The sequence below is a fragment of the Salvelinus fontinalis genome, chromosome 25 (genome assembly GCF_029448725.1).
Source record: "Salvelinus fontinalis isolate EN_2023a chromosome 25, ASM2944872v1, whole genome shotgun sequence".
NCBI lineage: Eukaryota > Metazoa > Chordata > Actinopteri > Salmoniformes > Salmonidae > Salvelinus > Salvelinus fontinalis.
The window spans coordinates 15,123,446-15,135,503 of record NC_074689.1 but is presented as its reverse complement, the minus strand read 5'-3'; the positions used below and the strand labels follow the sequence as shown (position 1 = coordinate 15,135,503).

At 42.4% G+C, this 12,058-nt stretch overlaps 1 protein-coding gene across 1 annotated transcript in view; it reads left to right on the top strand.

The window, feature by feature from the left end:
* Nucleotides 1-10,453: 10,453 nt before the first annotated feature.
* Nucleotides 10,454-12,058, top strand: part of dtx3la (deltex E3 ubiquitin ligase 3L a) — a 3,118-nt gene continuing 1,513 nt past the window's right edge. The window contains exons 1-3 of the mRNA XM_055882286.1: nt 10,454-10,649; nt 10,806-10,888; nt 10,995-11,149. Of these exons, the coding sequence (XP_055738261.1) occupies nt 10,813-10,888; nt 10,995-11,149 (231 nt within the window). The 5' untranslated portion in view covers nt 10,454-10,649; nt 10,806-10,812. The remainder of the gene's footprint in view (nt 10,650-10,805; nt 10,889-10,994; nt 11,150-12,058) is intronic.

Here is a 12,058-nt window from a genome sequence, read left to right as displayed (position 1 = left end):
GAGCAAAACTGGGCAATCAACAGAGCAGTTTTATTCATAAAACCACAGGAAACCAAAACAATAAACAAATGGGTACAAAACCCGTCGCGCATCAGAGAAAACGTGCACATGCACTTACAAATAAACAATTCCGCACAAAGACATGGGGGGAACAGAGGGTTAAATACACAACATGCAATGAGGGATATTGAGACCAGGGGTGTGAGAAGACAAGACAAAACAAATGGAAAATGAAAAGTGGATCAATGATGGCTAGAAGACCGGCGACACCGACCGCAGAGCGCCGCCCAAACAAGGAGAGGAACCGACTTCGGCGGAAGTTGTGACAATTATGGCTTAGGGGAATAAGCTGTTAAGAAGCCTTTTGGACCTAGACTTGGTGCTCCGGTACTGCTTGCTGTTCGGTAGCAGAGAGAACAGTCTATGACTAGGGTGTCTGGAGTCTTTGGCAATTTTTAGGGCCTTCCTCTGACACCACTTGGTATAGAGGTCCTGGATGGCAGGAAGCTTGGTCCCAGTGATGTACTAAGTCGTATGCACTACCCTCTGTAGTGCCTTGAGGTTGGAGGCCGAGCAGTTGCCATACCAGGCAGTGATGCAACTAGTCAGTGTGCTCTCGATGGTACAGCTGTATAATTTTTTGAGGATTTGAGGACCCATGCCAAATCTTTTCAGTCTCTGTTACGCACGCCTCTGAGAAGAGGGAACGCAACTCCCTGCTACAACTCAACTCTCTGAAGTGCAAGAGGTATGGACTGTAGGTGCGAGTAAGGATGACACCAAAAGCAGAATTTACCGTTTACTAGAATTTATTTTCTTACACGGTAATATGGGGAAAAGGGGATGGACGGAACCAAAGCAAAGAAAGTAAATATCAAAGTTCCCCCTCCTATCTAACCTGCCTACCCACTTAACTTACCTAACTTAACACCGCCTGGTGCCCTAACCAAAATACAGGGGGTGGTCCGCCCAGGTCTTACCTAGTGTGCCTAGACAGTAAATATACTACGGGTATATGTATGCCCGCGGGCCTCTTGCCTAAGCACTCCCAAAGTGCCTTCTCCTTCCCCCCTGGGAACAAACGAAACAGAGTAATTATTAACGATTTCACAAACACAAACTGCTACCAACAACAACAGAACTGCTACCAACAACAACAGTACATACCACACGTTCTGATACACAACCAACACTATATCACAATCTAATTTTTCTCTCTCTCAATCTCCAAATCTCTACTCCAAATCTCATCTCTCTTGGCAGAACACTGGCTTTTATCTTCAGGTGGCAATGGTGATTAGAGTCAGCTGCTTCTTGACGAGGGGGCGGGGTCAGCTCCAATCACCAATTAGCCTGGGGTTGACCAATCAGCTGGTTGGGGAGTACTTCAGGAAGCCATCTCCTGAAACACACACACTAAAATACAAAACAGAACACAGAAACTGGGGAACGTAACAGTCTCCTTAGGGGGAATAGGCATTGTCGTGCCCTCTTCAAGACTGTCTTGGTGTGTTTCGACCATGACAGTTTGTTTGTGATGTGGACGCTAAGGAACTTGAAGCTCTCAACCTGCTCCACTACAGCCCTGTTGAGGAGAATGGGGGCATGCTCGGTCCTCCTTTTCCTGTAGTCCACAATCATCTCCTTTGTCTTGATCACGTTGAGGGAGCGGTTGTTATCCTGGCACCACACGGCCAGGTCTCTGACCTCCTCCCTATAAGCTGTCTCATCGTTATTGGTGATTATGCCTACCAATGTTGTGTTGTTGGAAAACTTAATGGTGGTGTTGGAGTAGTGCTTGACCATGCAGGCATGGAGTACAGGAGGGGACTGAGCACACACCCCTGAGGGGCCCCTGTGTTGAGGATCAGCATGGTGTGGCAGATGATGTGTTACCTACGCTTACCAACTGGGGGCAGCCCATCATTATGTCCAGAATCCAGAGGGAGGTGTTTAGTCCCTGGGTCCTAAGCTTGGTGATGAGCATTGAGGGTACTATTATTATATACAAATATATATTTGACCTTTAATTAACTAGGAAAGTCAGTTAAGAACAAATTCTTATTTATAATAACAGCTTACCAGGGAACAGTGGGTTAACTGCCTTGTTCAGGAGCAGAATGACAGATTTATACCTTGTCAGTTCGGAGATTCGATCCAGCAACCTTTCGGTTACTGACCAAGTACTCTATTCACTAGGCTACCTGCCACCCCACTATGGTGTTGAATGCTGAGCTGTATTCAATGAATAGCATTCTCACGTAGGTGTTTCTTTTGTCCAGGTGGGAAAGGGCAGTGTGGAGTGCACTAGAGATTGCATCATCTATGGATCTGTTGGGGCGGTATGCAAATTGGAGAGGGTCTAGGGTTTCTGGGATAATGGTGTTGATGTGAGTCATGACCAGCCTTTCAAAGGACTTCATGGCTACAGACGTGAGTGTTACGGGTCTGTAGTCATTTAGGCAGGTTACCTTGGTTTTCTTGGGCACAGGGACAATGGTGGTCTGCTTGAAACATATTGGTATTACAGACTCGGTCAGGGACAGGTTGAAAATAGTGAAGATACTTACCAGTTGGTCAGCGCGTGGTACACATCCTGGTAATCCATCAGGCCCTACGGCCTTGTGAATGTGGACCTGTTTAAAGGTCTTACTCACATCGGCTATGGAGAGCGTGATCACACAGTCGTCGGGAACAGCTGATGCTCTCATGCATGCTTCAGTGTTGCTTGCCTCGAAGCGAGCATAGAAGTAATTTAGCTAATCTGTTAAACTCATGTCACTGGAGAGCTTGCGGCTTTGCTTCCCTTTGCAGTCCGCAGTAGTTTGTAAGCCCTGCCACATCTGACGAAGGTCGGAGCCGGTGTATTGCGATTCAATTTTAGTATTATTGGCTTTTTAGAATTTTGAAGTAAATATAATTTTAATTAAAATCTACTGCAATGTATAGGGGCAGTACACCAAAATTGGAAATATACTTAATAATTGTATTGACAAAGAGTGATTCCTCTATTGATCCTGAGAGACAATTACCAAATATGGCTTAATTTTCTTTATTGACATACCCCACAGCCAGCATTAGCATCGCTGCTAGTGAAACAATGGGAGTGGTAGGGCCTGTGGCAGGATGTTTCAAAAAGCATACCCAAATCTTCAAAGTCTCTTCAACCCAAATAGCATAGCAACCAACATACCATAACAAGATGCGTATATATAATATTGGTGGGTATTGTCACGTTCTGACCATAGTTCTTTTGTATTTTCTTTTTTTTAGTGTGGTCAGTGCGTGAGTTGGGTGGGTATTATCTATGTTTTCTGTTTCTATGTGGGGTTTCTCGTTTGGCCTGATATGGTTCTCAATCAGAGGCAGGTGTTAGTCATTGTCTCTGATTGGGAACCATATTTAGGTAGCCTGTGTTCTATTGTGTTTTGTGGGTGGTTGTTTTCAGTCTTTGTGTGTCTGCACCAGATAGAACTGTTTCGGTTTTCACTTTTGTTGTTTTGTATTTGAAGTGTTCTGTTTTTTGATTATTATTAAATTAAGATGAACACTAACCATGCTGCGCTTTGGTCCTCTCCTTCCACCGACGAAAGCCGTTACGGGTATTATAGGAATTCTAGTATTAATATAACATTTTCAGTAGGATAACTATTTTTCGGGGGAATACACACCAATACAGCACTATTTGTACATTCAGAGGGTATCTGGTTTCTGTATTACAGCTCTACTAAGTATTCATACCACTGACATACTTTTATGAGCTGTTTAGACTGCAACTATGCATATATCTAAAGTAATTTCTTTTTTGTACACGTCATACCCAGTTATAACCAGTTATAACCCTAGGTGAGTACATAAGGTGCTCCATCTCTGCAGGTATTTTTGTATTTATTAGGATGCCCATTATCTGCTGCCATGGCAGCAGCTACTGTACTCTTCCTGTGGTCCAAACAGGATTAAAACAATTACTTTACAACAAAACGCAACAGCCTACATCCATAATAGCACAATACATCATACGTGACATCATTACATTATTATGCTATTATTACACCTCTACAATATAAAAGGTACAATACCACAATACAACAATATTACAATATATGTGTGTGTAGTGTGTGTGTGTATTAGAGTGTTTGTGGGATCTGTCTATCAGGTCAAGATCACTCCAACAGGTCCCCCTCCACCCTCTGAAGATATGTACAACTTAATATTATGTCACCAGAGAAACCTGGATTGAAAAAATACACTCTCATAAAAAAAGGGTTTCAAAAGGGTTCTTCGGCTGTCTGTGGAAAAGGTTCTACATGGAACCTAAAAGGGTTGTACCTGGAACCAAAAAAGGATTCTTCAAAGGGACACCCAAAGAACTCTTTTAGGTTCTAGATAGCACCTTTTTTCTAAGAGTGTACTCTTCTCAGAGTGTACTTTTCTAAGAGTGTACTTTTCAGAGAATACACACCAGTAGAACTGTGTAGATTCAGAGCATATCGGAGTTCTGTATTGCAGTTCTTTGAAGTATTTATACTATTGGCAGACTTTGTATACCATGGGAAGACTTGTATAGGTAGACAAAAATAAGGTAATTTTGGTTATGTACACAGTCTTACGATACGTGGTATAGAAAAGTACAATCTTAGGTGAGTACATGGGAAGCTATATCTCTGCAGGTGATCTGTCTATCTGGTAAAAATCACTGATACAGGTCCTCCTCCACCTCTGGTGGTGTGGATAACTTGTTATTATGTCTTCAGAGAAACCTAGATTCAAATAAAGGTCCTATCTTTTAAATTACTATAGGCAGGATGAGGTGTTTTGGCTGGGGTCAGAATGACCACAAAACAACAAGCATTCAACACAAAACAATGGTTTAGATTTGAGTAATTACCTGTGTCATAGGCTGTCTTAGTATGTGAGCTTATTGCTCCCCTTTATAGACTACCTTGGTGGCAGCAGTGGCCTTATTGTCTCACAGGTTAACCTAAACCATGCCCTCAGTTTAACCCAGGTGCCTGCCTGCCTGCCTTTCAACGGCGACAGCAGAGAACACTATGGACAGATATAGCCAAAGACAGTCTTCATCCCAACTGGCATCATACTCCCTATATAGTGCACTACTTTAGACCAGATCCTTATGGGCCCAGGTCAAAAGTAACGCACTACATAGGAAATAGGGTGCCATTTGGAAAATGTTCAAGATAAAGACACATCCTGAGTCAGAGTTGGAGGAACAAATTGGTGCTCCCGCCTTCCGGGCCAGTAAGTGTACCAGGTGGTTATAAATAGACCATTGAAAAACAGACATTAGATCAGACAGCCTCTCTGAGAGACTGGCGGTTGTCGGCAGGACCCAGGGCCACTGTGCCGGTGTTAGTCAGTTGTGCTGCCGTGCACACAAGCATGTTCTCTTCTCTGTGTTGTTGGACTCTTAAAATGCTGCAGAGATTGTAACATGGAGGTCAAAAGTACACTCTTAGAAAAAGGTGCTATCTAGAACCTAAAAGGGTTCTTCAGCTGTCCCAATAGGATAACCCTTTGAAGAACCTGTTTTGGTTCCAGGTAGAACCATTTGTTTATTTTTGTGGAACCCTCTGTGGTAAGTGTTAGCCTATGGGGACAGCTGAATAACCCTTTTGGAACCCTTTTTTCTAAGAGTGTAGATAAAACAGAAAGATTTTGAATTTATTCATTTTCCCTCTCTCCATCTCTCTCCTCTGAGTATCTTTAGGGTATTCTATTGTTGATTAGACTCAGTCTGGGTAGAGATAATCATGAATCACATTCATTTCTTCCAAATGTTAATGAGACCTGTGTAGAATCAGCACTGGCACAATGACGTGGGTGCTCATGCATGAGTATCTTTTTGTACTCTTGTGTGCCTTTGTGTGTTTTGTCAACGTATTCTATCTACATACCAGATTTAGTTGTATGTTTGAGTGTGTCTCTAGCAGTACAGTGGCATCAGCCTTACCCCTGGGCTAAGAAGCAGGGTTACTAAAGGGTTTGATATTCCACAAAACAGAATGTATTTTCACCTAGGCCTTAAAATGTTCTAACCCCTGAGTAATAGTATGGATATCCCTAAGGTAGGTAGCTAGGAAACTCAATTGATGAGAAGGAGATCCCCAGAGACTATAGCTCACCAATGACCCCTGAGGCTGTGTCCCAAATGGCACCCTATTCCTTATATAGAGCACTACTTCTAACCCAAGCCCTATGGGTCCTGGTCAAAAGCAGTGCACTATACTGGGGTTAGGGTGGGACATAGATATACAGTGATGTATTTTCTAGCCTTAATATATTTGAATGTATTATTTACATAATCTGCAACCCTGACCAAGGGAGATTAAAGCCTTGTTTACAATTTGCCCTAAAATGTGAGTTTCTTGATCCAATGATGATAATCCAATCACTATCTGATAAAGGTCTGTCGCTTGTAAACATTGTAATAAAATGTCTCTCTCTGTCCAGTGTGTTTGCATTGTGACCAGATTAGCTGGTGCCTCCCTGTATGCAAAGTATTTGACAGATATTCTTTCCAAAAAAAATCGGAATTTATTTTAAGATAGTTACGGATGCCAAAAGTCAATGGTGCTACCTGTCAATGATTTTAGAGGTTATGATGATGATTTTAATGGTTTGAGAAACCAGATATGTTTACACTTGATTATATACAGTTTTATATATATGTTTTAAAGTAATAAAAAAAAAACAATTTTGTTCATGACAGCCAATAGAAGCTCATCATAACACACCCGTTCTTACACAGAGGGTCGAAGATCATACCCAAAAGTCATGTTAACCTCCCCTGTTAGTGGTAATGGTCAGAGGTTAGCATGTCTTGGGGGTATGATCTTTGACCCTCTGTAACTTTCTCATTATTCATGATTCATTCAGGATTACCCATAATCAGATGAAATTCTTATTTATAATAAAAGCTACTCTAAAATGATACAATACATTATTTACCATTCATTTCTATTGGGCAAAAGAAATACATCTGAAACAGAACCAAAACTAACTGCAAATGCATCCAACAAGTTTGTAGAGTCACAAGACTGATGTTGTCATTGCGTCCTAGGAATATGGGACCAAATACTAAACTTTTGACTACTTTATAAGATTCTTTAGGGGTGTTGATAATTTGGATCCCTACCTTGTTGAGATTTTTTTTAAACTTGTTTAACAAAATCTTGTTCTCTGTGCAATTATGTTTGTATAAAATGATATAATTTCAAAAAAATGTTTAGCATGCAATATAAACTCAGCAAAAAAAGAAACGTCCCTTTTTCAGGACCCTGTCTTTCAAAGATAATTCATAAAAATCCAAATAACTTCACAGATCTTCGTTGTAAAGGGTTTAAACACTTTTTCCCATGCTTGTTCAATGAACCATAAACAATTAATTAACATGCACCTGTGGAACGATCGTTAAGACACTAACAGCTTACAGACGGTAGGCAATTAAGGTCAAGGTTATGAAAATTTAGGACACTAAAAAGGCTTTTCTACTGACTCTGAAAAACACCAAAAGAAAGATGACCAAGGTCCCTGCTCATCTGCGTGAACGTGCCTTAGGCATGCTGCAAGGAGGCATGAGGACTGCAGATGTGGCCAGGGCAAAAAATTGCAATGTCCGTACAGTGAGACGCCTGAGACAGTGCTACAGGGAGACAGGACAGACAGCTGATCGTCCTCGCAGTGGCAGACCACGTGTAACAACACCTGCACAGGATCGGTACAGCCGAACATCACACCTGCGGGACAAGTACAGGATGGCAACATCAACTGCCCGAGTTACACCAGGAACACACAATCCCTCCATCAGTACTCAAACTGTCTGCAATAGGCTGAGAGAGGCTGGACTGAGGGCTTGTAGGCCTGTTGTAAGGCAAGTCCTCACCAGACATCACCGGCAACAACGTCGCTTATGGGCACAAACCCACCGTTGCTGGACCAGACAGGACTGGCAAAAAGTGCTCTTCACTGACGAGTCATGGTTTTGTCTCACCAGGGGTGATGGTCATTGCAGGCAATCTCAACGCTGTGCATTACAGGGAAGACATCCTCCTCCCTCATGTGGTACCCTTCCTGCAGGCTCATCCTGATATAACCCTCCAGCATGACAATGCCACCAGCCGTACTGCTCGTTCTGTACGTGATTTCCTGCAAGACAGGAATGTCAGTGTTCTGCCATGCCCAGCGAAGAGCCCGGATCGCAATCTCATTGAGCACGTCTGGGACCTGTTGGATCGGAGGGTGAGGGCTAGGGCTAGGGCCATTCCCCCCAGAAATGTCCGTGAACTTGCAGGTGCTTGGTGCTTGGTGGAAGAGTGGGGTAACATCTCACAGCAAGAACTGGCAAATCTGGTGCAGTCCATGAGGAGGAGATGCACTGCAGTACTTAATGCAGCTGGTGGTCACACCTTATACTGACTTTTACTTTTGATTTTGACCCCCCCTTGTTCAGTGACACATTATTCCATTTCTGTTAGTCACATGTCTGTGGAACTTGTTCAGTTTATGTCTCAGTTGTTGAATCTTGTTATGTTCATACAAATATTTACACATGTTAAGTTTTCTGAAAAGAAACGCAGTTGACAGTGAGAGGACGTTTCTTTTTTTGCTGAGTTCAGCTCAGTATTTAAATTATTGATTTTGTATAGTCATTATTGCTAATCTTTATCAAGGGTGTCAACCATTTTTGTATATCTACGTTTGTGTGTGTCTGTGTGTATGTGCCTGCCTGTCTGTCGGCTTGTGTGTGGTACCTCTATCTAGCTATATTGTGTCATCTATAAAGTGTAACCCAACATACATCATTGGATTAAAGGAAATAAATGTGACTCAAATCCATAGAGTACCTGTCATTCTCTCTCATTGTAGCCTAGTGTTTATCAATGCACAGTGACCCCTCCAATTGGCTACTGACTGACTGACCAACCCCTCTTAACCTGTTAGAAAGATGAATAATTTGTCAGCCACACTGAGGTATTCTCTCTCTCTTCTGTCTCTCTTTCTTTCTTTTTTTCTACATCGCTTTCAAAAGAGTGTGGTTGCATACAGTTTGAAACAACAGGAGTAGCAAGAGAGAGAGAGAGCGTGAGAAGCAGAAAGAGAAAGAAGACAAAGAATATTTAAAAAATGTAGATATAGAAAGTGAAAGTTACAAAAAGGCTGAGCAGGGTGGGGGCAAAGGAATCAAAGCATCACCACCCAGACAACAAAACTATTCCTGTTGATCCAGGTCGGTGGCGAACTAGTCCTATAGTCCTATAGAGCCCCTCTCCCCGTCTCCCACTCAGAGCTGTGGACTTAAAGGCAGCTGAGGGCAGAGAAAATGCCAATCTCTCTTCATCATTCGACCATTCCTCCTATGCACTTCTTATTGTCCCATAGGACTTGACTTATAGCCCAGGGATACAACTCCAGTTATTGTTTGTATCAACACTTGCACCAAAGTTTGGACGAGAACGAAACACTGCCCAAAAGAAAACATGTACTGTTGTGTAAAAAAGTCATCTACATTTAAAATCTGCAAGATTACAGACAGAGGTATACAAAATAAATACACTGCCCAAAAGAAAGCAAAGCTTCATTGGAGTAGTAGTGTGTGCTTGTCAGGGTGTTAGTTTGTCTGTCAGTTTGTGTGAGACAATGCAATTTTGTAATAGTGTGTCAGAATGTCTAATAACGAAAGTACTGTACACTGTCTATCAGTCAGTCAGTGACTGCTCCTATCTTCACGTATGGAGCTAATGTGCATGTTAACAACATCTCCATTGAAGGTTGCTCATAACCCCATTCACCAAACATTTAAAGGAAAAATGTAAACAACACTGTAATTTCAACCAGTGCATGATACTAACTGACATGGTAATCTATGTCCCCATCACACTTACTCCCAAAACGCAATAGGACCTGTCTGCCACACCCAGCGACCCACAACACCTGTATCATGCATGACTTGACCTGTCTGGGGAGTTTGGAGCGGTCTGTTAAAGTTTTGGTCTACGTTGACGTCTATTTGAAGTCACTGTACTGATAGAAAGTCCCATTTCCTGTTGTACTAGCCATTCATTTATCAGTCGAATTAAATTGTCGATGCCACCAAAACACCCGTGAACACATTTTGAGAAAACGTGTAGCCTGGTCATTGATGACTCAGTTGACAATTCAAGGAACACAAGAGCTCAAGAACAGTGTTATTCTTCACCTTTGTTACAATCTACTGTAGATTAAGTCATTTAAGGCATCAACACCAACCCAACTAAATGTGATTAAGAAGCAACCAACAATAAACCACATGATACTGTTTACTTTCTGCCACGCCTCCTTTTGTTGTGTGGCTGAACAAGGAAGAACCTCAACCCCTGTGCATATACTTGCAAAAAGTACCTCCCGCCACACCCACCCGCACACACATGACAGGACTGCCAGCATTATTGTCAAAAACATTTGACCGCAGCATAGTGCTCAGGTGACTGCTTGGTAGAGGAAACAGAGTTATTCAGACCCAGTCCCAGACCGTAATGGTTAGTATTGGGACGAGCTGAATGAACGTGGTCTGAGCTACAGGACCAGAGGAGGAAATAAGGCCCTTGAAGAGAGACCCCAGGAGTAACAAGGCTGTGGAGACCGTCACACAGGTAAGTGTATGGGACTAAGTTTAATACATCTTGGCAATGGCCAACCATCAGACTTGCTGGTTGTTTCCACAGTTTAATACTACAATGTCTTCATTGAAATAGTTTAAAATCCTCTCTTACTGAAAGGTACATTGTCTTATTTCTCTCCCCCCACAGCCCTGCTATGGGTGCTCAACAAGATAAAATGTATTGCACCAGGTACTTGAATGGACAGGGACCCCCAGCACTGATAGACCAAGGTACACTACCTGGATATTCTTCTCTCTCTCGCTTATCCCTTTCTTTGTCTCGCTAATGCTTAAGATTGAACTCTGACCCTACCTGGTTGTGTGTGTCTGCCCCCAGCTAATGGGGATGTGAAGGGGAGCTATGCTAAGGTGTCAGGGGGCAGCCAGCCGGAGGGACAGATGACATGGGTCATTCTACACAGAGACCTCCCTGGTTACCCAGGGGACAACACCATACAGATCAATTATGTTTTTGCAGATGGAATACAAACAGTAAGTTAGTGTTAAAACAAAAGGCTTCAGTACTTAGCATGTAGTTATTATACAGAATAGCATACATCATATAGCCTGGTCCCAGATCTGTTTGTACTCTTGCCAACTCCATTGCTGTCTTTGTCAAGCCAAACATGCCAATGAGTGACAGGAGGAGATGGCATGATAGCTCAAATTTCAAATTCAAGTTTGAAGTGTATTTGCCATTTGTTGGATATTTTACTCCCTTACTCACTCATACTGTCCTATTCTAAGTGTGTACCACTTCTGAGTGTTCTGGGGAAAGAGAAACACATTCTACAGGTGCTTATAGAGAGTCTGGTGACATTCCGTCCAGTTGATGGGATGATGTGGCAAATCAGGTTAGGCTAGTTGCTAGTCATTGAGATGTTGCATACCACCGGGGAGGAAGCACAGAATGGGTGATCACTACAAGTCAGCAACTAGCATGAAGGAAATGAAATCTCTTTGAATGTATTCAGAACAGGTGCACCCCACTGGGTAAAAACTGGCTGAATCAGCATTCTTTCCACGTCATTTCAACAAAAAAAGTAAATGTGATGATGTTGAATCGACCCAACTTCTAACCTAAATCCAATGTCATGGTGCCATTTTTTATTGATTTCACGTTGAATTTACGTTAGTTTATAATGAAAAGGAACAAACACAACCGGTTACCCGGCTTTAACTTTACCACTAATAAAAAGGAAAACATCAAACAGACAGGAGTGTACATAGTATTGCATCTCATATTTTAGACTGGAGGAACAGTCATTCATGCCAGCTATTTGCTAGCCTTTTGGGGGCTCTAAGTAACATTTTGTTGGGTCCACCCACCTTTTGGCGATGCGTTTTAGTGGCCCACCTATTGATGGCGGCGAGACAAAATTGAAGTTTTAGAGTTATTTT